The sequence below is a fragment of the Sphaerodactylus townsendi genome, linkage group LG04, assembly GCF_021028975.2.
Source record: "Sphaerodactylus townsendi isolate TG3544 linkage group LG04, MPM_Stown_v2.3, whole genome shotgun sequence".
Classification (NCBI taxonomy): domain Eukaryota; kingdom Metazoa; phylum Chordata; class Lepidosauria; order Squamata; family Sphaerodactylidae; genus Sphaerodactylus; species Sphaerodactylus townsendi.
The window spans coordinates 2,150,813-2,176,658 of record NC_059428.1 but is presented as its reverse complement, the minus strand read 5'-3'; the positions used below and the strand labels follow the sequence as shown (position 1 = coordinate 2,176,658).

The window sequence follows — 25,846 nt, the reverse complement described above, 5'->3', positions numbered from 1 at the left end:
GACATCCCGCCCCCTTCTGTGCCCGTGGGAGGCCACTAGTGGTGAAATTAACTCAGTTCAAGCCCAGCTGGCCAGATGTAAAAGCCCGGCGGAATAGCTCCGTCTTGCAGGCCCCGTGGAAACAATTTAAGTCCTGCAGGGCCCTGATCTCACCGGGGAGTTTATTCCGCCAGGTGGGGCCCGGGGCCCAAAAACCAAGATGCCCAATTAGGAGTTCAGTTTTCTGCAGATGCATTTAAGGGCGAATCGCTTTCTGCTGGCGCCAGATTTTATGCTGGCCCTCGGCCACGTTAGGACCCCTACTGGTTTCCCATTTTAACCGTGGCTGGAGGGGGACTCGTTTTATGGGTGGAGCAGCAGAGAGCACCTGTGGAGTGAAATCTCTTCCCAGAACGGGTTTTCAAATTGGTAAAATCTGGGCCCTGTGGCTGCCTGTTTGCAGGCAGGTATTCCGCAGGACCAGTGCTCACTAGAAATGCCGTGGCGCCTTCTAGTGGTCCTGTGTGGTGGCAAAGCCAGGACTAATGTTGGGCGAACGTGGCCACGCATTTTGTAGGAGCTCCTACAATGTGCCACCAAGGGGCAGAAACTCAGCCCTACCCCTGAGCAGATCTCCAGGGGTTATCGTCACTAATCTGAGCGCTAGGCGGTCGTGCGCAGAGTCCACGCTGCGCTTGGGGTGAGCCGTGACTACCTTTTTTTGGTTGTGAGAAGAAGAAGAAGAGTTTGGATTTATATCCCCCCTTTCTCTCCTGCAGGAGACTCAAAGGGGCTGACAATCTCCTTGCCCTTCCCCCCTCACAACAAACACCCTGTGAGGTGGGTGGGGCTGAGAGAGCTCCGAGAAGCTGTGACTAGCCCAAGGTCACCCAGCTGGCGTGTGTGGGAGTGCACAGGCTGATCTGAATCCCCCAGATAAGCCTTCACAGCTCAGGCGGCAGAGCGGAGAATCAAACCCGGTTCCTCCAGATTAGATACACGAGCTCTTAACCTCCTGCGCCACTGCTGCTCCCATGTGCCACGCAAGACCATATGGCAGCAAACCTGAGTCTGTGACTGACTGACTGTCCGCAAGCAGACCTCCCAGCCTAAAGAAGGGTGCTCGAATAACTCTTGTTTGGCTCATTCTCACATATTTAGGAAGGTCCGTACCTAAAACAGTGTCGGAGGCACCCCGTCTAACTTCCTCTGAACGGTAGGGAACCAAAGAGCATTTCAGATGTGTTGTCTCTATGGCCTCTATGGGCCTCTATGGGCTTTTCCTTCTGGCCAACAGACCCCTTGCAAACTTGGTGTGTATCTCCTTTTCATATCCCCGCAAGGTCCACTCTTAGAGGGAAACGTCTGAACTGCCCTCCAGTGCCCTGAGTTGCTCGTGCAGCTGTTTGCATCCAGACCAGTATCTGGAGGGGGGCCAGAGGCGACGCTCTGCCCTGCAAATAGTTCCTGCTTGAAGCCAACCCCTCGCTTAAGTGGCTCTCTTTAGAAACCAGCGCGGCTGGCCTGCCCGTGAAAACGCAGGCCGCTGCAGCGTTCTGTGTGCGTTCGTCTGCAAATGCGAACGTACCAGAATGAAGAATGTGAAGGGAAGGAAGCGGCCTGGACAAGTCTCTGCCACCTCTCTGGGCCTACCATTTGGCTCTCTTTCAGCCCCTAACCGGGAGCCAGCGTGGCGTAGTGGTTAAGAGCAGGTGCATTCTAATCTGGAGAACCGGGTTCGATTCCCCGCTCTGCCGCTTGGGCTGTGGAGGATTATCTGGGGAACCAGATTAGCTGGTGCACTCGAGCACATGTCAGCTGGGTGACCTTGGGCTAGTCACAGTTCTTCAGAGCTCTCTCAGACCCACCCACCTCACAGGGTGTTTATTGTGGGGGTGGGGAGGAGGGAAAGGAGATTGTAAGCCCCTTTGAGTCTCCCTACAGGAGAGAAAGGGGGGATATCAATCCAAACTCCTTCTCTTCTCTAATGCAGGCCAGGCAGTGATATATTATGCATTGCCTTGGCCAGGCAGTGGCGCACGGTCTTTCCCTTCACATCACTGGCTGTCCAGGGTCTGGGAGAGCAGCAGTGGCGTAGGAGATGAAGAGCTCGTGTATCTAATCTGGAGGAACCGGGTTTGATTCCCAGCTCTGCCGCCTGAGCTGTGGAGGCTTATCTGGGGAATTCAGATTAGCCTGTACACTCCCACACACGCCAGCTGGGTGACCTTGGGCTAGTCACAGCTTCTCGGAGCTCTCTCAGCTCCACCTACCTCACAGGGTGTTTGTTGTGAGGGGGGAAGGGCAAGGAGATTTTAAGCCCCTTTGAGTCTCCTGCAGGAGAGAAAGGGGGGATATAAATCCAAAACTCTTCCTCTCTTCTTCTTACAGCAGTGGTACCATGAGGAAATGGGGGGCCCGTGCCTCTTAGAAGAACATGACTTGGCTCCTCGGGGAGATGGGGACTGTTCAACCTGGGAAACTTCACTCACAGTTCCGAAGGCCTGGCCCAAATACCTGGACCTGCAGATACTCATGCAAATTTTTCTGTATGTCTAGGTTATTTATTGAATGTATTGGAAAGGCCCTCTGTGGTCCGTGCAAAAGCAGTGGGGGCCTTCAAAACCCCATGCTGTCTTTAATCTACTAAGAGGTTTCCAGATCCAGGAAAGACGGACTCTAACAATGCAAGGACCGCTGCTAATCTAATACCCTCCAAATGTGTACACCATTTTATCTCCCCCCCCCCCCTTGTTATAAGATCAGTCCTACACTCTGCCCAGCCAAATCCTTGCTTCCTAACCAACGGCAGTCTGGGCTTGAACCCGTAGCAGTGAAAGAGCGTCTGATTTTCTCCCTGTCCGCTTCTGCCTTGAAGTGTTCCCGTTCTTAAATTTAAAATATATATAATCAAGGGATCTGCCCGTCGAAATGGGGTTGCGCTGCTCTAAAGCCCTTTCATATGGCCTGGTGGAAAGGGAACAGGTTGGGCACGTTTGATGCAACGGAGCGACAACCACTGCCAAAAACTCCAGTCTGGTTTTGAAAATCCCTGGAGTTCCAGGGTCAGGTCGCCGCAGATGCTGGTAAAGAGCCGAGGGGCAGATGATTGTGTTGCATTCCGTTCTTGGTCCCTGTTCCCTCTTGAGTTGCATTCTGAGTGTCGAACGGGCGCTCGGTTGTATTTTTATGGATGGAAGCAAAGCCTTAAAGACAACAACAACATATTGCGCCTTTTTTTGGCGAAACCGGCATTGGAGCATCTGCTTCAGTTTGGCCTCACAGTATTTCCTGCTGGGGTTCCTGGACTCGCCGTTCACGTTTTCGTTTATAACCGACAGCCGCACAAAGGACTTTATCCTTCGGGAAGACGTCGCCCGGGACCGGTTACGGCTCAGAGCGGAGCGGCGGCAGTCTCTTGAACCCACGCTCCGTGCCTAAGACCTGAAAACAGACTACCGCCACACGGTTGCGTGGCTTTGTGAGATCTTCGGCACCGGACCTTCACAGAGCGATGAAACCTGCGCTAGACCTAACCGATCACGCCGGCTGCCACCACCAGCTTTCGCAGCATCGTATTCTAGGAGACCAGAGACCCTTTCCTTCTTCTTCTCCCAGCTATTCAAAAACACTGCAAACAGTTATAGAATCAGCTACTCACTATGCAATCCGACCCCCGACTCAGTCACCGTTACCGACACCGTATGTGTGCGTGCGTGCGCCTGGGGTTGTGGTGTGTGTTTTCAGACTGTTTCCGGCAAGATAAATGTTGCTGCATTCTTCCTAAACCCCCCCCCCCGTGCTCCCCCCCCCCCCCGGTATGCTTTAAATCATTTCTGCTTTGACGTGTATCCTCGCCTTGGTACTTGGAAACCAGTGTGCAGTACGAGGCGAAGCATCGTTTTTGAGATCGCAACTGAATCACTGTGGCTTGATCAGATTTTTATAAAACAAAATATGTTTACTGCAAAAAAAACCAACAACCTGTGTGTCTTTGTAGTTGCAGGGTATGTCAATCTCCCATGGTTTTTTTGGTTGTCACCAGTGGAAGAGACACAACGTTGTGTTAGCTCAAACTGACACTCACTCGAAGGAAAACAGCAATACCTTGTACGGACCAAAGAACTGGACCGGTGTGAAGTGAACCACGATGGGAGAGCCCGTGTGGTGCAGCAGTTAGAATGACGGGGCAAGGTCCGGGAGACCTGGGTTCGAATCCTTGTTCTGCCACACAGGTTTGTGAGAGAGGAGGTTGATATATTTTGAGACGGCTGGGAACAACCGGCCCACGGTTTGGTGAGACACAAACACACATCGTATTTAAGAGGCTTTACTCCCTAGAACAGTGGTGGCGAACCTATGGCACGGGTGCCGGAGGTGGCACTCAGAGCCCTCTCTGTGGGCACGCACAAACAGAGTTGCCCCCCCCCCCCATATCTAGGCTGGCCTGGGCCGCTGGGCTCGATTATTAGCATTAAAGCTAAGACCTAGTTTTGGGGAAGCAGTGTAGGTAACCCTGTTAAGCGCTGTTAAACCTCACTGATTTTTATGCGAAGAACTAAAGCGCGATCCTTTATCTGGGAGGAAGCTCGGTTGCTAGCAATGGGGCTTGCTTCTGAGTAAACCCTCCTGGGGTCGTGATTCACCCATTGGAAGAGTTGCATGATTGCTTCTAAGCAAAGCCACCGACTACCACCAAGCTTACTCCTGAGTAACGCATGCATCGGAGCCAACCATTTTTTTCTAAACTAAAACCTCAGTATTCAGGTTAAATTGCCATGTTGGGTTTTGGGTTGCAATTTGGGCACTCGGTCTTGAAAAGGGGTTTTGGATTGCAATTTGGGCACTCGGTCTTGAAAAGGTTCGCCAACACTGCCCTAGAACAGTGGTGGCGAACCTATGGCATGCGGGCCAGAGGTGGCACTCAGAGCCCTCTCTGTGGGCACGCGTGCACAGAGTTTGTCATGTGGGGGGAGCAGAAAATCACATACACACATACATATCTAGGCTGGCCTTGCTTCTGAGTAAACCCTCCTAGGGTCACGATACACCCATTCGAAGCGTCGCACGGTTGCTTCACCAAGCTTACTCCCGAGTAATGCGTGCCTCAGAGCAAACTTTTTTTCTGAACTAAAACCTCAGCATTCAGGTTAAATTGCCGTGTTGGCACCTTGCAATAAATAAGTGGGTTTTGGGTTGCAGTTTCGGCACTCGGCCTCGAAAAGGTTCGCCATCGCTGCCCTAGAAGCTGGGCGTGAAAGAGGAAGGAGGGGCAGAGGCTGTATTTCACTAGACCTGGGAACAGGACGTTTTTGGGTTCTGCCTGAGCTAGTGGGGTCTGTGGGGCTTGGAGCTTGCCCAACCCCTCCTCTGCTTGTCAAAATGGAGAAGATTCTTCCCGTGGCCGGGTTCTGGGTCAGGCAGGGTGTGGGGTGACATCTGCTTTTCTCTCCCATTACCATCCCCAGCTGCCCCAGTAACCATGGCTTCCCACCTAAAGAAGTGATCGCCAAGAGTTTGGATTTATACCCCGCCTTTCTCTCCTGCAAGGAGACTCAAGGTGGCCTACAAGCTCCTTTCCCTTCCTCTCCCCACAACAGACACCTTGTGAGGCAGGTGGGGCTGAGAGAGTTCAGAGAGAACTGGGACTGGCCCAAGGTCACCCGGCAGGAATGAAGGAGCAGGGAAACACATCCGGTTCACTAGATGAGACTCCACTGGTCAGGCGGAGGAGTGGGGAATCAAACCCGGTTCTCCAGGTTAGAGTCCACCTGCTCTTATTCACCACACCGCACTGGCTCTCAGCGTGCCCAAGTCAGAAACTGCAACAGCACTCACGCCACTTGTGGCAAAACGTTCTGCTCCCCTTCTGTGACCTAGAAATGTTTCCAGTTGAGCAGCATAGGGATATAAGAACCAAGAGAGCCTAGACTGGCGGGCCTAAAACTCTTTAACTTGTCTTAATCTGGAGGACGAAACCAGTGGTGGGATCCAAAAATTTTAGTAACAGGTTCCCATGGTGGTGGGATTCAAATAGGTATAGCGCCAATGGGGCGGGGCGGGGCACGACGGGGGCGGGGCATTAATGAGGAGAGGCTGCAGCGTTTGGGACTCTTTAGTTTGGAGAGGAGACGTCTGAGGGGGGATATGATTGAAGTCTATAAAATTATGCATGGGGTAGAAAATGTGGACAGAGAGAAATTTCTCTCTCTTTCTCACAATACTAGAACCAGGGGGCATTCATTGAAAATGCTGGGGGGAAGAATTAGGACTAACAAAAGGAAACACTTCTTCCTTGCAACGTGGGATTGGTGTTTGGAATATGCTGCCACAGGAGGTGGTGATGGCCACTAACCTGGATAGCTTTAAAAAGGGCTTGGACACATTTATGGAGGAGAAGTTGCTCTATGGCTACCAATCTTGATCCTCCTTGATCTGAGGTTGCAAATGCCTTAGTAGACCAGGTGCTCAGGAGCAGCAGCAGCAGAAGGCCATTGCTCTCACCTCCTGCAGGTGAGCTCCCAAAGGCAACTGGTGGGCCACTGCGAGTAGCAGAATGCTGGAGTAGATGGACTCTGGTCTGATCCAGCAGGCTAGTTCTTATGTTCTTTTGTTACTGTAAAAAACTCTTACTGTAAAAAAAAAGGTCCTAATTTCCACCTGGTGTCTTTCTGTCCATAATTTAAACTCATTATAGCAAGTCCTATCGTCTACTGCCAGCAGAAACAACTACTTCTCTAATTGACTGCCTGTCAAATACTCGATACTTTCAAATACTTAATTTTGTTTCTAGAAATCAAAAGAAGGGGACTTTCCTTAAACAAGGAACTTGACCATCTTTCTAAAACATGTTTTTAAAACAGTCCAACGGGGGGAATTATCCCGTTTTCGACCTTCGCTAACCAGCCACGTAGGAAACAACAGGACTTTGTGATTTTTGGACCTAATGGGATTTCTAACGGAAAAGCGGACCCAATTAGTAACCCCCTCTCGGCACACACAAATAATTAGTAACCCACTCTCGGGAACTGGCAAGAACCTGCTTGATCCCACCTCTGGACGAAACCCTTTACGCTCCCCGGCCCCTCCTGCTTGTCCTTCTTTTGAGACCTCTGTCTACAGTGCTCCGAAACTTGCAAACTGCTGCTACGGCAGAAAGTAGAAGCCCAAACACTTAACTACTGTAAAAACTTTTCTGCCCGCATTACAACATCTCCTAGCCTTTTAATCCTGCTGTTCACCATTTTTCAGTACGTGTGCGTAATGTATGGGTGACTGGAGCTCTGGCACACAACAGTTTGGGCTAGAATAAGCCGGCTTAATCTTTAAAGGATCTATGAGATTCTTGGTTATGTTTTCCACAAACGGGTGGGTGTTAGTTAAGAGATCTGAAAACCCCGCCCCGCGACATGCCCCCGAGGCCGCCTGAATCCAAATACTAATTGCACAAGACTCTTACCGCTAAAATGACTTAATTGCTTTAATTTTCTAAAGCTATCGGGGCGGGAGGAGGCTATACCCCTGCAATTGCAAAGTTAAGAAATATAATCGTGTTTTCAAATTGGATCGTTTCCTGAGCCGGAGTTTGCCCGAGCTCTCCTGGTCTGTGGCAGGACGAGGCGATTTCTAAGAAACGCCTTGAGAATGGAAGTTCCCACAGTTGTCGGAGAAGGCACTTACGAACCACAGGTCTTTGGGCGGAAGTCCCTTGGGGTGCTTTTGCATGGGATTTCCTCTGCTGGAGCCCAGAGAGGCGATTCTTCTGTCAAATATGCTTTAGGGTTCCTATGGGTCAGGGCTGCAGCATGAAAGCGGAAACCGATCTCTCCTGTAGCTGTTTATTTGGTGTTGGGTGGTCACTGCCTGACCTTGAAGGATGACGGCGGAGGTGGAATTTCTGCTCTGAGACGGGGTTTTGGGGCACGCTTCTGGCTTCTGCTGCCTTTCCCAAACCAGTAAGCCATTCCCCCTGCACCACCAGGCAACTCCTGCAAGCGCCAAATGTGGTAAGATCTGGAGCCGTTTCAGAGAGGTGCGGAAGGCAAGGCCACGCAGTGCGGCTTCATCTTTTCAGGATGGGGACGGTCTCAGAGTCCACAGAAAGTAGGGCTTTGCCTCTTTGAAAAGGTGGTTCTTCGAGCCGTCCCCCCCCCCCCCCCCCCCCCCCCCAAGCAGAGGTGGGAAGGAGAGATCCAACACGAGAGGTCACAGCCCTTTGTCAGCTTTGGTGTCTGGAGCTGGCGGGACTGTTACGCACGTCCCACTCACTTTGATCCCCGTCAGGCTATTGGGCCTCTGGGCTATTCTTTGCTTTCGTGGTACCGGTCTGCCCTCGGCTGAGGCCACCTCCGCCGCTTTATACTTCTTTCGGAAATCCTTCAGCAGCGCTAAGGCCTCCCGATATTCCCGCCAGTTGGCCTTCTTCCTCCGCAAGACACACACTGCAAAGAACAGAATCGTCGGCTGACCACGCTGGCCGTCGCAGAGGCGGCGTGAATGCCAGACCACCACTCGGTGGTCTGGATAAGGGGTACGACCTAAGCGAATGGGCCGGGGCGCCTAGCTTTTTTTCGAGCCCTTGGGCACCTCTGCAGTTCTGACTCGGCGTAACGGGCGCAGCCTCAAAATGGCGGTCGCAGGGGGCGGAGCCAGTCACAAAATGGCAGCTGCAGCTTCGGTCAGGAGGCAGTTTTTGTCAAAACAACATTTTAAAAAATCTGCTCAGTCAAGTCCAATCAGAAATGCTGGGCAAAGCTTCATCTGGACTAGTGCTTCCCAAACTTCAAGGTCAGGGTACCCTTGACCTCCCTCTTCATATCTCACGGTACCCCTGCCGCTACCCTCCACCTTCCCCTCCCACTGCCCCTGCTTGTCACACCCCCCACCTTCCCCTCCAGGGTGAAGGGAAGCACTGGGGGTGGCTGCTGACCTTGTGGCAGGCCCTGCCCCCTGGGCCAGCTCCATGTCCTTGCTGGCGCCAATGGGAGACACCGCAAACATGGGGGGGCCGGTAGTGTTGCCGCGGTACCCCTGGGACATGCTCACGGCACCCCAGGGTACCACGGAACCCTGGTTGAGAATGGCTGATCTGGATTCGTCCACTTTCTAAAAGCACGTCGCTGGCCCCGTGGGCCCACAGGTAAGATGGAAGACTGACACATCGTTACCACGTATGCCAGGGGTCTTCAAACTATGGCCCTCCAGATGTTCATGGACTACCATTCCCATCAGCCCCTGCCAGCATGGCCAAGTGGTAGGACTCATGGGAATTGTAGTCTAAGAACATCTGGAGGACCATTGTTTGAAAACCCCTGACGTATGCAAACGGCTGATTTGTATCCACACGCTCTCAAATTTAAGAGTTGAGTAATCGACGGTTGTTAACCCTTCTTTAAAAGTACCCATCACCCTCTCTCGGTGCTTAAGGCAAGACTCCTCCAGCCAAAACTTTTCAGAGGGAGGGAGGTGTTATTGTTGTTGGTTTTAATTCGGGGCCTCCTGGCATGACTGTTTTGCAATTGTAAGATTTGCTCTCTCTGAATGCAGCACAATTATCAGCTTGGTGGACTTTCTCAGTAAGGGGCACACCTGCGGTCCCCCTCTTCCCCCACGGGAAGTTTTAGCTGACCCACGGCAGCTTGAAGAAACTGGGCCAAAGTGCATTCTTTATTTTGATTCCTACCTGCCCTATCCCAGTCAAAGGCCAGGCTCACTTAGTGCAGATCATATCAATCTCATCAATACTGTGATTCATAATAAGATATACAATATAGTGTAGTAAAAAGATAAAAATAAACCGTTCAACAAGGAGAAGAGGAATTTGGATGTATACCCCGCCATTTTCTCTTGAAAGGAGTCTCAAAGCGGCTTACAAGCTCCTTTCCCTTCCCCTCCCCACAACAGACACCTTGGGAGGCAGGTGGGGCTGAGAGAATCCGGAGAGAACTGGGACTGGCCCAAAGTCGCCAAGCAGGCTTCATGTAGAGGAGCGGGGAAACAAATCCAGTTCGCCAGATAAGAGTCGGCTGCTCAGGTGGAGAAGTGGGGAACTGAACCCGGTTCTCCGGATTAGAGTCCACGTTGGCTCTCTACACTTCACAAATGCCGGAGCTTATAAAATGGACAAAAAATGGGCACCCCATCACTCACTGCCCTACTGCCCAAACTTGGGATAATAGTCCCATAATTCCAGCTACTGGTATGTCAATTGTAGCTCATGTACCCCTTTGCCTCAGTTTATTCCATAAGAGGGAGGGATGCCCTCCCTACTCCTCCAAGTGAAGCCTGCTGGGTGACCTTGGGCTAGTCACAGTTCTTGGGAACTCTCTCAGCCCCACCTGCCTTACAAGGTGTCTTCTGGGGAGAGGAAGGGAAAGGAGCTTGTCAGCCACCTTGAGTCTCTTTACAGGAGAGAAATGGGGGGGGGGGGTAAAAATCCAAGCTCTTCATCTCCAACGACTCTGCTGATCACTCCAATTGGCCATGCTGGCAGAGGCTGGTGGGAATTGTAGTTCATTAACATCTGGAGAGCCGCAGGTTGCAGCCCCCTGCTCCAGCCTCAAGAATCCACCTTCGGCCAGCCACAGGCCGGGTTTGGCCTGGAGGGGACATACCTACTGGGACCTCGACGATGTTTGTGGGAGTCCGCATGCTCAGCAGAAGTTCTTCCAGTTTCTGTGCTTTGGTCTTCTGAACGGGCGGAACCGGGATCCTCAAGACCTGCCCGAGATAAGCAAACGAAAGGGATCGGCTCATGCGCAAACTGCAGTTGGCTTTTATTCATTCATTCATTCATTCATTCATTCATTCATTCATTCATTCCATTTATAACCCTTGGGGCCAGGGATCAGCAGACGATTCCCCTCCAAAGAACGGAGGGGCTTAAGAGGGCAATACGTTTGTATGCCACCTCTCCACCCAATCAGGGTCCCCAGACGGCAAGCGTGAAAGCTTGCAAACATCTGAACAATTTTTTAAAAATTAAAATTATAAAATAATTTAATACAAGCACATAAACATACAGCACCATAACCCAAGCAGGAGACCCATCGCTTACTGGGGGGTATGCCAAATGAAACAAAGAAGTCTTCACCGGCTGGCATAAAATACTGATAAAGACACATCTCCCTGGGGAGGGAGTTCCCAAGCGTTGGTGCCACAACCGAGCAGACCCTGACATCTGACATGCAAGTCACTTGACATGACTTCATTCCGATCTAGCAGTTACGTTTCACCAAACGGTGTATCATCTTTGCGCCAATCCCAGGAGGTTTGCTTTTCATCTCTAGAGAGCGGGGTTTCTGTTCACAGGTGGGGAACGTGAGGGCTAACCTGGATAGCTTGGCCACTAACCTGGATAGCTTGGGGCTTGGACAGATTTATGGAGGAGAAGTCGATCTCTGGCTCCCAATCTTGATCCTCCTTGTTCTCAGATTGCAAATGCCTTAACAGTCCCGTTGCTCGGGAGCAACAGCCGCAGAAGGCTGTTGCTTCACATACACGCTACAGGGGTCAGTGCTATCAGTCACAGACCAAGAAAGGGATTTGGGCGTCTTAGTTGATAGTTCCATGGGAATGTCAACTCAATGCATGGCAGCTGTGAAAAAGGCAAACTATGCTGGGGATAATTAGGAAAGGAATTGAGAATAAAACTGCAAAGATTGTCATGCCCTTATATAAAGCCGTGGTGCGACTGCACTTGGAGTGCTGTGTTCAGTTCTGGTCGCCACATCTCAAAAAGGATATCGAAGAGATAGAAAAAGTGCAGAGAAGGGCAACGAGGATGATTGAGGGACTGGAGCACCTTCCTTATGAGGAGAGGCTGCAGCGTTTGGGACTCTTTAGTTTGGAGAGGAGACATCTGAGGGGGGATAGGATTGAAGTCTATAAAATTATGCATGGGGTAGAAAATGTTGACAGAGAGAAATTTTTCTCTTTCTCACAATACTAGAACCCGGGGGCATTCATTGAAAATGCTGGGGGGAAGAATTAGGACTAATAAAAGGAAACACTTCTTCCCGCAACGTAGGATTGGTGTTTGGAATATGCTGCCACAGGAGGTGGTGATGGCCATTAACCTGGATAGCTTTAAAAGGGGCTTGGACAGATTTATGGAGAAGTCGATCTATGGCTCCCAATCTTGATCCTCTTTGATCTGAGATTGCAAATGCCTTAGCAGACCAGGTGCTCAGGAGCAGCAGCCGCAGAAGGCCATTGCTTTCACATCCTGCACATGAGCTCCCAAAGGCACCTGGTGGGCCACTGCGAGTAGCAGAGAGCTGGACTAGATGGACTCTGGTCTGATCCAGCAGGCTAGTTCTTATGTTCTTATGGCTGAGGGGGTGTGGTCCCTCCAAGCACCCCGCGAACTTTGAACGGCAATCGCCCGAAGATTCGGCCTCCCGCCCGAAAGTACTGACCTTCTTCTCCAGGGGAACGTACGGCTTCTGAAAACTATCCAGCCTGGCTCTCGGTTCACGGTACACCAGAGGATGCTGGAGGGCCCACTCCAGAGCCGTGACGTTCTGCCGCATTCCTACACAAACGCAGAAAGTGTGAGCCTGCGTGAGGTTTCTCGATGCAAATAGCACGGTGCCATTTCAGGAATTTACAGGTAGCTACATTGTTCTAAAGCAGAAGTCAAAGTAAGGCCCATTATGCACGGAATGCTCACCCCCAGGCTCTTCGCTGCGCAGCGGGTTGTAGTGGGGTCTCCTCGCGTTTCTCCGTTTACATGTGAGGAGGCACCCCACCGCTGCACAGCTTGCCTGCTGGACTCTCCTGGGTCTCAGTTCTAGCTGTTTTTCCTGGTTCTCTTAACTCCACCCATCAACTCATTCTTAAAGTCACAGATTTTATCACTCCCAGTAGGCGCAAGATTGCTGGCTCTGCTAAAGCCCTTAAGAAGAGGAAGAGGAGGAGGAGGAGGATTTATACTTCACTTTTCTCTCCTGTAAGGAGACTCAAAGGGGCTTACAAGCCTCTCCCCACAACAGACGCCTTGCGAGGCAGGTGGGGCTGAGAGAGTTCCAAGAGAACTGTGACTAGCCCAAGGTCACCCAGCAGGAATGTAGGAGTGAGGAAACACATCTGGTTCACCAGATATGCCTCTGCCACTCAGGTGGAGGAGTGGGGAATCAAACCCAGTTCTCCAGATTAGAATCCACCTGCTCTTAACCACAACACCACGCTGGCTTTCAGTATAATTACTGCTATATCAATATTGCTCCTCTGAACCCTGTTGAAGACCTCTGAGACAGAGTGTCAGAATCCGAGACACTAGGCCCCAATCGGCCACAAAGCCCATTGGATGATGTTAAGGCAGCCGCCCTTCCAGCCTAACCTAGTGGTTAAGAGCAGATGAACTCTAATCTGAGAACCGGGTTCGATTCCCCACTCCTCCACGTGTGCGGCAGACTCTTCTCTGGGGGACTGGATTTGTTTTCCCGTTCCTGCACATGAAGCCTGCTGGGGTGATCTTAGGCCAGTTCCCAGTTCTCTCCGAACTCTCTCAGCTCCAGCTACCTCATAAGGTCCCTGTTGTCAGGAGGGGTGGGGAAGGAATTGGCAAGCTGGGGTGCTGTGTGGTTTCCGGGCTGTATGGCCGTGTTCTAGCAGCATTCTCTCCTGACGTTTCGCCTGCATCTGTGGCTGGCATCTTCAGAGGATCTGATAGTAGGAAAGCAAGTGGAGTATATATACTGTGAGGTCAAAAGATGAGGCCATCTGAATAGAGTAGCCTGGCATGTGAGTCACAGAGAAGTCTGTAGCCTGGGAGTAACAATGAAGATAGCAAGGTCAATAGGTGAATGGATCTGAATAGAAGTATCCTGGTCTTTGTTCCCTTTGATTGCTATAGTCTATAGTTGTCCTGTGTTTGTGTGGAGCTGATTGTCTTGACTCTAGTATTTTTCAACACTGGCAGCCAAGTTCTGTTCATTTTCATGGTTTCTTCCTTTCTGTTGAAACTGTCCATGTGCTTGTGGATTTCAATGGCTTCTCTGTGTAGTCTGACGGAGTGGTTGTCAGAGTGGTCCAGAACCTCTGTGTTTTCAAATAATATTCATTGTTACTCATACTTCTATTCAGATGCCCTCAACTATTGACCTGGTTGTCTTCTTTGTTACTCACAGACAAGGTTTCTCCACCCACCCTGGACACTCAAACAGGTGCATATATACTCCACTTGCTTTCCCAACGTCAGATCCTCTGAAGATGCCAGCCACAGTTGCAGGCGAAACGTCAGGGGAGAATGCTGCTAGAACACGGCCAGACAGCCCGGAAACCACACAGCACCCCAGTGATTCCGGCCGTGAAAACCTTCGACACATACATTAATTTGCAAGCTGTTTCCAGGCTCCTTAAAGGTAGAGGAACGCAGGGTATAAAAACCAACTCTTGTCTTCTACCTCACAGGGTTGCTGAGAGGAGAAGAGGGAGGGAGGGACAACTGCGCGTGCCTCTCTCCGCTCCTGAAAGGAAGGAACAGGCAAGGAAGCCAGCGAAGTGAGAATGTTTTGAAAGAGCGGAAGGGCTCGGAATCATCTTGTCCTGTAACAGAAGTCTAAAGTTGGGTCTTGGGGGCCTGTTCCACTCACAGTGGCGCTCTTCTCTGGCACCAGGAATCAGGCGCTGTGTCAATAGGAGTGTCTAGATCAGCGGTTCTCAACCTGTGGGTCGCGACCCCTTTGGGGGTCGAACGACCCTTTCCCAGGGGTCGCCGAAGACTTTCTGCATCAGTGTTCTCCATCTGTAGAATGGATAAATGTTAGGGCTGGGGGTCACCACAACATAAGGAACTGTATTAAAGGGTCACGGCCTTAGGAAGGTTGAGAACCACTGGTCTAGATCGAGGGATGTAATTGTACCCCTCTATTTGGCATTGGTTAGACCTCACCTAGAGTACTGTGTCCAGTTCTGGGCACTGCAATTCAAGAAGGATATTGACAAGCTGGAACGGGTCCAGAGGAGGGCAACCAAAACGGTCAGAGTTGTGGTGTCCATGCCTAATGAGGAGAGACTTAGGGAGCTGGGGATGTTTAGTCTGGAGAAGAGAAGGTTAAGGGGGCACATGATAGAAGAGAAGAAGAAGAGTTTGGATTTATATCCCCCCTTTCTCTCCTGTAGGAGACTCAAAGGGGCTTACAATCTCCTTGCCCTTCCCCCCTCACAACAAACGCCCTGTGAGGTGGGAGGGGCTGAGAGAGCTCCATAGAGCTGTGACTAGCCCAAGGTCACCCAGCTGGCGTGTGTGGGAGTGCCCAGGCTAATCTGAATTCCCCAAATAAGCCTCCACAACTCAAGCGGCAGAGCTGGGAATCAAACCCGGTTCCTCCAGATCAGAGTGCACCTGCTCTTAGCCACTGCTCTTAGCCACTATGCCACTGCTGCTCCATATTTAGCCATATTTAGATATTGGAAGGGATGTCATGTTGAAGAGGGAGCAAGCTTGTTTTCTGCTGCTCTAGAGACCAGGACCAGGAGTCATGGGTCCAAGGTGCAGGAAAAGAGATTCCACCTAAACATCAGGAAGAACTTCCAGACAGTGGAATGTGCTGCCTCGGAGGGTGGTGGAGTCTCCTCCTTTGAAGGTTTTCAAAGAGAGGCTGGGTGGCCATCTGTCTGGAGTGCTTTGATTGTGCGTTCGTGCATGGCAGGGGGTTGGACTGGATGGCCCTTGGGGTCTCGTCCAACTCTATGATTCTGTGAAGCATCACTATAGCTGCCAGCTCCAACCCGAAATGCCTGATACCCGTACCCTCCAAATCACTTTGCAGTGGCCCCAGTCTTGTGCGGGCCGGTATGCTGCCCACGAGCCCTCTAGCAAGGCAAGATCAACTCACCCCGTGGGTCAATGAAATCCATGTCTGTGGGGCCGTCGAGCAGCTCTTCGTAGCCTATGTATCTCTTGGGCACGGGTGGGCGTTTTTTCTTCAGCTCAGCGCTTGGCTCCTTGCTTGGCATCTCCTCCTCTTGAAGGATCTCGAGAGAATCCGGGGCCGCCTCCTCCTTTGGGCCCCAGCAGAAAAAGGGAAGGTTTTCGTTATGTCCTTCCGTGCGGAAAAGGCAGACGTTTCAAGAGCCAGACGAGGCTCTGCAGATTCCACAGGAGGAGGGTGTTTTGTTTTTGTTCATGCATCCCACTTGGGTTCCCCTGGGGCATTTATACTTACACAACTTTACGGCTCTGGCCCCTGCCTGGTGGAATGCTCTGATAGCCCCAGAGGCGCACCATGGGTAAATGGTGCCCGGAGACAAATTGTCTCCAAGATGCCCCCCAGGCTCTGCCCCACCGCCACCTGATGCCCCCAGGCTCCACCCCCCACTGACCTTGACCCCGCCCATGTCACCACAGACATGGGCAATGTCTAGGGTGCCCACCTCCCCTCCCCCTGCCGGCTGGGCTCCCAGCTGGCAGCCTGCAGTGTCTTCTGACTGGGGAGGGGAGGAAGGAAGGGAGGGGGGAGTCCAGGGTTGAGGGTGTTTGGAGGCAGCAGGAAGTCCTGCTGCCTCATCGTTTTTGCGTGCCTCGACTGACATGGATAGGTTGAGGCACGTGAAAACGACGAGGCAGTAGGACTTCCTGGTCACGTGGGGGGCCAATTTTGCACCCCCCACGTGACCAGAAGAGTGGCGCCCGGGGACAAGGGGTACCCCTTGTCCCTACGTAGATACGCCACTGGATAGCCCACAAGATAGGAAACAGTGTGCCAAGCACAATGCAATAGAACCGAACAACTAAAAAATTCAAAATTGGCACACTGACCTGGATTTGCATGTAGACATCATTTACAATAATTCAAAGCAACATTTACTCAAAGTTATTTTTTCATTATTATTGCACACATGTAAATCCACTTACACTAATGCTAACCCTATTCTAATCTACTATAATGAGAAAATTAAAGTGCATAATATATATAAAATCCCAGTGTCAATAAATCATATCAAAATGCAATTTCATCATTTCGTTCAAGATATAATGACAAGGTCCATATGTGACTTTAAACTAATGAGTTTCAAAATTTTCTTAGTATGTCCATATTTTATATGGTTTCAAAATGGAACTACACAAATTTTCACCAGCTGTATTGACAAACAGTCATTCACAAGTCCATATGAGACCACACTGTTGAACAGTGTGGTCTCATATGGACTTGTGAATGACTGTTTGTCAATACAGTTGGTGAAAATTTGTGTAGTTTATATATACACTCTCTCTCTCTCTCTCTCTCTCTCTCTTTACATATATTATGCACTTTAATTTTCTCATTATGGTGGAATGTTCTACCATCCGCTGTCCGGGCCCTGCAGAACCTTGGCAAGTTCTGCAGGGCCTGTAAGACAGAGCTATTCCACCGGGTTTTTGGAGGGGCCGGCCGTGGTTCCACCGCCCCCCATTGAAACTGAAATCAAAGCTGCCTGTCGGGACCACCTTGGTTGGGCCCTAATTCCACCTTGGGCCCTACCTATCTCCTCCCCTTCCTCCTTCTTCTTCCACCCCCCTTTTGGCCTTTAGATCAGGCGCCTGCGCATATGTGTTTTACACACTCTTGTTGTTTTAATTTATTGATTGTTATTAATTGCTGCTGGGTTTTAATGGGTTAACTTTTATGTTGTATTAATCTGCTGTTTGAAACAGCCGTGTTGTGAGCCGCCTCGAGCCCTTCGGGGGTGAGGCGGCCTATAAATTTATTTATTTATTTATTTATTTATTTATTTATTTATTTATTTATTTATTTAACAAATTGTAAAGAGGGACGAAGTAGAGCTTGTGTGGTTTAGTGGTTTAGGTGTTAAGAACAGAGGCGTGGCGGCGGAAAAAGGCACCCGGGGCAAAACCCCACAGCGTCCCCCTAAGTCAGCTATGATTTGGCAGCAACCCCCATTGTCTGCCCCCATGTTACACCCCTGGTATTCCTGAAAGGCTGGGAGAGGGGCAAGCTCAAGGTCACCGGGTGAATTTCTTCACTGCGGGGATTTGAACCTGAATCTTTGTGGCCCAGCGCTCGTACCCGCTGCACCAAACTGACTCAGAGGGGAGCGCGTCGCCTTCCAAACTCATCCTTAGCTGGCAGGGCCTATAAAGTCAGTTGCGCCTCTAGCTCTGACTTTGAGCACCTCTATCTTCTTACTAGAATGGTGTGGTGCAGTGATTACAGACAGTGTTGCCTGGTGGTTAGTACGTTGGACTGGAATTGGAGAGAGCTGGTTCCAGCTCCCTGCTCAGACATGAAGTTCACTGTGTGACTCTGAACTTTTCCCTCCCTCCCTCCCTCTCTCTGTCTGCCTAACCTACATCACAGGGTTCTTGTGAGGATAAACTGGAGGAGAGGAGAATGATCCCGGTCCCCCAGAACTTCGGGCGATTCCGCACACGAGTAAAATAGGTTCGACCCAGTTCCCTGAGAAGGGTACTGACCTAGGTCGAAGCCATTGTTGTTCCCCACTGCAACCAGATTGATCCCAGCTTGGAGGGCGGAGTCATCCTGTGCCTCTTCGCCGCTCCGTTCCGATTGGCTACTGTTCCACGGCCATGTTCCGTCTACCCCCACACATGTTATTAAAAAAAAACTGCCACAGGAATGGAGGGACGAAGGTGGCGTTTTTTATTGGCCAGCTGCACGCATGCCCGAAACACTCAGCTGTGATTGGCTGAATGGGGGACTCCTGGCACCAGAGATTCCGCATTTTACTGGAATCGAGCTGAGTTCGAGCGTGGTTCCCTGAAAAAGTAGTCGTTCCCAACTGGAGTCGGAAATTTGACCATTACACGGGGCGAAGCTGGTACAAAACCACGTCGATCCCAGTGGCTGTGCGGAGCACTTAGGTCGAACGCAGCTCGAACTTAGGTCGATAACCCAAGTGCGGAATCAACCTTCTTGGAAGCAGGGTGGGATCAGGCATAGGGCCCACGGGGACATATAAAGTCATAGGTTCTTGCGTGGCCACCATTTGATCACAGGGGCATAAAATCGCTCCCCACACCTCTTCCCCCGTGTAGGGGGCGGCCCCAGCCAGCCCAGCCCAGCCCGGCTGCTCCTTCAACTGGTGGAGCCTCTGTCGGCTGAAGGAGCAGGTTGGCTGGGCCGCTGCCAGGCACCCCTCGGCTCGGCACTACCAGGCTGCCCAGGGCCATCACTGCCAGATAAGGTAAGTAGGACACGGGGGGGTGTGGAGGCACCCGGAGCAGGGGTTGCCCCAGGCGCCATTTCCCCCGGTTCCGCCTCTGGGCAGGATCAAAACGTATGAGGCAGACCCCCTCGCAGCTCCCCCACCTGAGTCATGAAGAAGGTTATGTGCTCTGCGATCAGATCATCACTGAAACTCTGTTTGTCCGAGGAGGAGAGTGACGTCCCGCGTTGATACAACAGCTGAAAGTCTTTGGAAGAGAGCGAGGCCAGGGAGGTAAACTCCAACCCGGCCTGTTTTTCTGGAAGGGTTTGGCCCCCGGAGACACCCCCCACCAAGCTCCGAGCCGAAGGAAGTGGGTGGATCTCCCGGACAGACTTGGGAGGCTGCTGTTGCATAGCAGACGGTTGGATCGACGGTTCGCCTTCTGACCGACTTGATTCTCGGGATATTAGAATCACAGGTGGGACAGAGAACGCCCGATCTCGTTGTGCCAGAGGGGGCGAGGGCTCTGGCCGTAGCTGTTCACCTGCAGGTAGAAGGGGCTCGGCCGAATCTGGTTCCCTTGCAGGAGATCTGGTTGGTGGAACGGGCTCTGGAAGAACCTGGCCTTGGAAAGAAGAGCTGGCTGGTGGCAAAGATCGCAGCGGATCTTGCATTGCGGAAGGCGTCGCGACCAAACAGCGAGGCTGCGACGGATCTTGGTCCTCCGAGGGTGATCTAGGGAGAGACGTGGGCTCTGACAGATCCTGAGTTTGTGGCTGCAGCCTGTCCAGAGTAGGTCCTAACTGATCTGGCTCAAAGGGGGGAGAATTAGTTGGAGGAACGCCCCCCCAGATACCCCGTGAAACAGTCCGTAACAAACCCTGTTGCTGGGAAGGTGAGGCGCACAAAGAAGCTAGATATAACAGATCCTGTTTCTCTAAAGGAGGACCAGCTGGCAAACCAAGTCTAGATAGATTCGTCTCCGGCGATCTTCCCGGAAGGATGTTTTCTGACAAATTCAGTCCTTGATCGCGAGAGCTGCGAGAGCCCAGCGATCCAGCTGGCGGAGACGTCTCGGGCCGATCCTGTGCTACCGAAGTCCGTCGGATTGGTGGAAGAGACTCGGCCAAATCCCGTTCTCCTGTCGGAGATCCAGTTGGTGGTTCAGGTGCCAAAAGAGTTTGCTGTTCCGAGGGCGAATGAGGCGAGGCGGTTTGACCCAGAGCGGAACTGACGAGCTGAAGAACTTGAGGTAGATGCTCCTCTGCTGCGGGAAGCTCAGACGGCAGGAAAACTCCGGGCAGGTTTGCTTCTTGTCCGGAAGAGCTGGGAAGTACATTAAGTTCTGGCAATCCCCATTTTGTCGAAGGCGTCCTGGTTGGAGCGTTCTTTCCAGACCAAGTCCCTTCTTGCGTTGGCGTAAGAGACCCGGGCTCAGCCGAAGGTGCGGCGATACCCGATTGACTCTGTCCGCTCAGAGATGATCGGCGAGGTGGCAGGGATGCCATCAGGATGTCGGCCAGCAGGGTTGGGACTTCGTGCAGTGACTCGCTGAAGTGATCGGATGAGGTCTCGACCTGAGAAGGGAAAATGGACGAAAGGTACACTTCGGTCTCGGAGTCCGACTCCTCGGCTGAACGTTGGCCGATTGATGGGAGAGGTTCAGAGTTGTTCAGGTTTGCTTCCACACCAAGGTCTGGCTCCGTCTCGGTCCACAGTTCCCAGAAGGCGCTCTCTGAAGGGGCTTCCAACATTGGAGCGTGCTTTTGGACTTTAGGCAACGGCGATTTCACCTGAAACAGACGCGAAGCTGGTGTCAGGCAGCCTGCAATCGGGGCCCTTGTGGAGCGACCGGCAACACTGGACCTCCTTGAAACCTTTTCTTTCCCCCATTTTCTCTATCAGCCGCGCTTAAGAGCCAGCGTGGTGCAGTTGTTAAGAGCAGGTGGCTCTTTCTGCCGCTGGCTCCTTCAGACTCTCCCTGGGTTCATACCTTCCTGTTTGCTTTGACAGGAATGAAGATCCGCGGCTTCTCCAGTTTGGATATTTTCTTCCTCACGAGTTTAATCCCAAGCCTGCCCTCAAGGAAACTGGTCAGTAACGGCGGGTCTCCTGTACGGGTGAAAGGAAAGATTCAGACCGGAACATGAGCCTACAAATGTAGGGAGCAGCAGTGGCATAGGAGGTTAAGAGCTCGTATATCTAATCTGGAGGAACCGGGTTTGATTCCCCGCTCTGCGGCCTGAGCTGTGGAGGCTTATCTGGGGAATTCAGATTAGCCTGGGCACTCCCACACGCGCCAACTGGGTGACCTTGGGCTAGTCACAGCTTCTCGGAGCTCTCTCAGCTCCACCCACCTCACAGGGTGTTTGTTGTGAGGGGGGAAGGGCAAGGAGATTGTCAGCCCCTTTGAGTTTCCCGCAGGAGAGAAAGGGGGGATAGAAATCCTAACTCTTCTTACCAAGATCTTCCCGTCTCTGCAGAAACAGAGCACAAAACATTGCAGCCTGGACAATCCTGCTCTATGGCTGCCTAGTTAATAACCCTAACATTTCTAGCAGGATGGGGGGGGGGGATCCTACCGCTCCGAGAGGTGGTGAACGGGTTGCCGTAGAAAGTTAGCTCGGCCAGAGACGGGAACAGGGCCACGGCCAGCAAGTCTTCCTCGTGTTCGATCTGCAAACGGGAATGCAGCAAGGGTTCAGACTTCGTAGCGTGACCTTTGAACGGCAGCAGGGAAAGGAAACAGGCAGGGGTGGCTGCCGAGATCCAGAACAACCGTTTTCCCAGAGGGGATGAGCCAGGATTTGGGAGGAGCCGTTTCAGATGAATCCCAGTTAATAAAAATCCCAGTTATTTTACCTATTTTGCACCATCGGCTTTTGCCTTATTTTTTTTTACCATCCTACCAAGGAGTTGATGTAGAACGCTGTAATTTTATGTTTGACGATGTTATTTAATGATATTATTTATTATTGCTATTGTTGCTATGCAACATTATCCTGTTGTTCACCGCCCAGAGCCCTTAGGGCAGCGATGGCGAACCTTTTTGAGACCGAGTGCCCAAATTGCAACCCAAAACCCACATATTTATCGCAAAGTGCCAACACGGCAATTTAATCTGAATTTTAAGGTTTTCGTTTAGAAACGCGTTACTCGGGAGTAAGCTTGGTGAAGCAACCGTGCAACACGTCGAATGGGTGAATCACGACCCTAAGAGGGTTTACTCGGAAGCAAGTCCCATTGCCAGCAACTGAGCTTACTCCCAGGTAAACGATTGTGCCCAGACCAGCCTAGATGTGTGGGGGGGGGGGACTCTGTGCACGCGTGCCCACAGAGAGGGCTCTGAGTGCCACCTCTGGCACGCGTGCCATAGGTTCGCCACCACTGCCTTAGGGGATAGGGTGGTATATAAATATAATTAATACATACATACATACATACATACATACATACATACATACATACATACATACATACATACATACATACATACATACATACATACATACATAAATAAATAAATGTAAGCCAGTGTGGAAGCGTTCGACAACACAATTCACAGGATCTTAGGACATTTCAAGGGAGATGGCAGGGAGGGAATATCCCAGGCTCCACCCTGATCTAGACCAATCTCCGCCCCTGGGTTCACCGTTTCCCTTGACTACCTAGCAGAGGGACCCCTGGCACAGAGGTGGGATCCAGCAGGTTCTCACAGGTTCCCGAGAGTAGGTTACTACTTATTTGTGTGTGCCGAGAGGGGGTTACTCATGGGTGATTTTGCCACATGATTTTTGCCTTCGTTACACCCCTCCTCTCAGCAGTAGCGCGCAGAACTGGAAGCAGTCTAGCAGGAGGTGCACCGGCGTGCGTGGCAGCCTGCGCCTGCGTGCGTTCGTTTCCCGCCCAAGGACCGGCGGAGTGGCTGCGTCCTTGCCACAGCCCCGCCCAGGAATGCCCCGCCCCCGGAATGCCCGGCCACGCCCCCATTGTGCCCCGCCCAGCCCCATTGGCGCTACGCCACAGTTTGAATCCCACCACCATGGGAACCTGTTACTAAAATTTTTGGATCCCACCACTGCCCTGATGTGTGTTCACGGGCACCACCATGTTCACACCAGTACTTCCGTGACAACCATCAAGCTTTTCAGAAACTGGGAGGGGCCACTGTGAAGCAGGGATTCTTACTGGCTCTTCTTTTACAAAGGAAAAGGCTTTTCACTGAAGGGCTGGTAAGCATCTGGGCTATTTTTAGTCAGCGAGGGGCTCCACTTTCGGGATTTCCTACTTTCCAGGAGGTGGCAGGAGAGTGTTTGGCTCCGCCTCCTGTGGCAGCCATTTTGGATGAAGCTCCTCCTGCTGTGGCAGCCATTTTGGGTTGGCGATCTCAACATTCCAAACATGCCCACAGGCACAAAAAAGATGTGTCAACCCGAAGAGACACCCAACCGGAGCCCCTTGCGGATGGGGCGGTATAAAAATCTAAATAATAAATTGATAGATGATAGATAGATGATAGAAGATAGATAGAAGATAGATAGAAGATAGATGATGGATGGATGGATGGATGGATGGATGGATGGATGGATGGATGGATGGATGGATGGATGGATGGATGGATGGATGGATGGATGGATGGATGGATGGATGGATGGATGGATGGATGGATGGATGGATAAACAAACTGGACACGAGAAGCTGCGCTCTATAAGACAGCGACACCAGGTGGTCGCCATCACTGGGTTCTGAAAGATACACCTGGCTTGTAAACTATCGGATCACCTGGTTGTTGGCCAGACTGAGGTACCGCAGCTCCGTCAAGGGAAGTGCAAACTCTGGGCCGGAGCTGGCCGAGGAGATCTTGGAGGCAGCGCGGGGTGACGGCGATGTTTCCTGCCAGAAAGAGTCAAATCATCTACGTCAGCCATTTTGTGTTTCTGATGTTATTTGGATTCAGGCGGGGTTCTAGTCTGAAGCAGCAGAAAATTTTTTGAGTCCAGCAGCACCGTTAAGACCAACAAAGTTTTGTTCTCAGTGTAAGCTTTGGGCGCGCTTCTTCAGATGTCATTTGGAACACTCAAGATTTGTCCTATTCATCCTCACGATCTATCCATTCGTGAGCAGGTGGTACAGTCATCCCGAGATAGTCCCACTTTGGAGCGCAAAGGATGGAAGAGCAGCCCGCTTGAAGCCCCACCCTCTCACATGCTTCAAAACAGACTCGCGGCAATCTCAAGAAGAGAAAGCAACCACCTTCCTCTCCGATATGCTGATGCTCCATGTAGGGAAAAAAATAAAATAGAGGGGAGTCAGTGGTACCAAAGTCTATAAAAGTAACAAACAGGATACCACTATACCCGTGGTGGCGAACCTTTGGCACTCCAGATGTCATGGACTACAATTCCCATCAGCCCCTGCCAGCATGGTCAATTGGCCATGCTGGCAGGGGCTGACGGGAATTGTAGTCCATAACTGTTTTATGGAATGTAACTGTTTTAACTTATATGTATGTTTTTATATATGATATTCTATTGTTCACCGCCCTGAGCCCTTCGGGGATAGGGCGGTATATTAAATCAAATAATAAATAAATAACATCTGGAGTGCCAAAGGTTTGCCACCACTGCACTATACAAATCCAAATTGCTGTTTGTATATCACAGATAAACATACTTAACCATTAACTTCATGAATTAGCATGTAAAGTCCTCATACAATTGAGTCCATTACTGAACTTGCATCACATCTTTCAGACAATACTAGTTCAAGAAATCACAGTAATCCAGTGCCTTCATGGATTGACATACAAAGTCTAACGTTGTCAGGGAGATGTTATCTATGTGAGAGGCGTCCCTAATTCAATGTAGCTGCTTAAAATAACAAATCAGTGCGGCTAGAAAGATACATGTAACCAGCCTGCTACATGTATGTATCCACTGCCATCTGTGCATTCTTTCCTTGATCTTTATTTTATGGCTTCACACACTTGGTAGACAACTAGGCTTCCCCTGGTACCTCTGCCCCATGAGAAAAGAATTACATCCGTTATCTCATGGAATGGGAAGCCAAGTGGCTCTCTCTTTTGCTATCTGCTGCCGACCTTGGGCCACCACAGCTCCCCCAAAAAACCCCCAACAAAAAACTGTTTTTCACAAACTATTGGAAAAACGGGAGGGGAGCTACAGGGGACTGTGAATGCGGTGGAACCTGTGAGAACCTGCTGGATCCCACCTCTGGCCATGACCCCTTGCATACCTAATAGCCCAGTGATGTATCTTAGTACAATTCCACGTGGCTTGTAAGACAGAGGCCCCTTCTGCACCTGCAGAATAATGCACTTTCAATCCACTTCCGATGCACTTTGCAGCTGGATTTTACTGTGTGGAATAGCCAAATCCACTTACAAACAATTGTGAAAGTGGATTGGAAGTGCATTATTCTGTATGTGTGGACGGGGCCTGAGTTGTTCTGACAGGCCTATGGTTGAAGGCAGCCGCAAGATCTCTCCCTCCAGCTGTCCGGGCCCTGTGGGACCTTGGGGATTTCCGCAGGGCCTGTAAGACTGAGTTGTTCCACCGGGCCTTTGGAGAGACCGGCCGCTGAGGGTGCCCCTGCCCCCTCCTCTTTACCCCCATGGGCCCTAATACCATCAGGACCCATTATTTTGCATTAGGAGGGTTTCGTAAGGGTACGGGCGATGTTCTAAGATATTACTGTTGTTTTAATTATATGTATGTTTTTAGCTGATGTT

At 51.2% G+C, this 25,846-nt stretch overlaps 1 protein-coding gene across 1 annotated transcript in view; it reads right to left on the bottom strand.

The window, feature by feature from the left end:
- Window positions 1-8,127: 8,127 nt before the first annotated feature.
- XRRA1 (X-ray radiation resistance associated 1) overlaps window positions 8,128-25,846 on the bottom strand; it is a 50,137-nt gene continuing 32,418 nt past the window's right edge. Inside the window, exons 11-18 of the mRNA XM_048492966.1 lie at window positions 23,878-23,988; window positions 21,678-21,771; window positions 21,089-21,207; window positions 19,257-20,888; window positions 15,822-15,987; window positions 12,399-12,514; window positions 10,593-10,698; window positions 8,128-8,420 (exon numbers count right to left, since the gene is read on the bottom strand). Coding sequence (XP_048348923.1) covers window positions 8,185-8,420; window positions 10,593-10,698; window positions 12,399-12,514; window positions 15,822-15,987; window positions 19,257-20,888; window positions 21,089-21,207; window positions 21,678-21,771; window positions 23,878-23,988 — 2,580 coding nt within the window. The 3' untranslated portion in view covers window positions 8,128-8,184. The remainder of the gene's footprint in view (window positions 8,421-10,592; window positions 10,699-12,398; window positions 12,515-15,821; window positions 15,988-19,256; window positions 20,889-21,088; window positions 21,208-21,677; window positions 21,772-23,877; window positions 23,989-25,846) is intronic.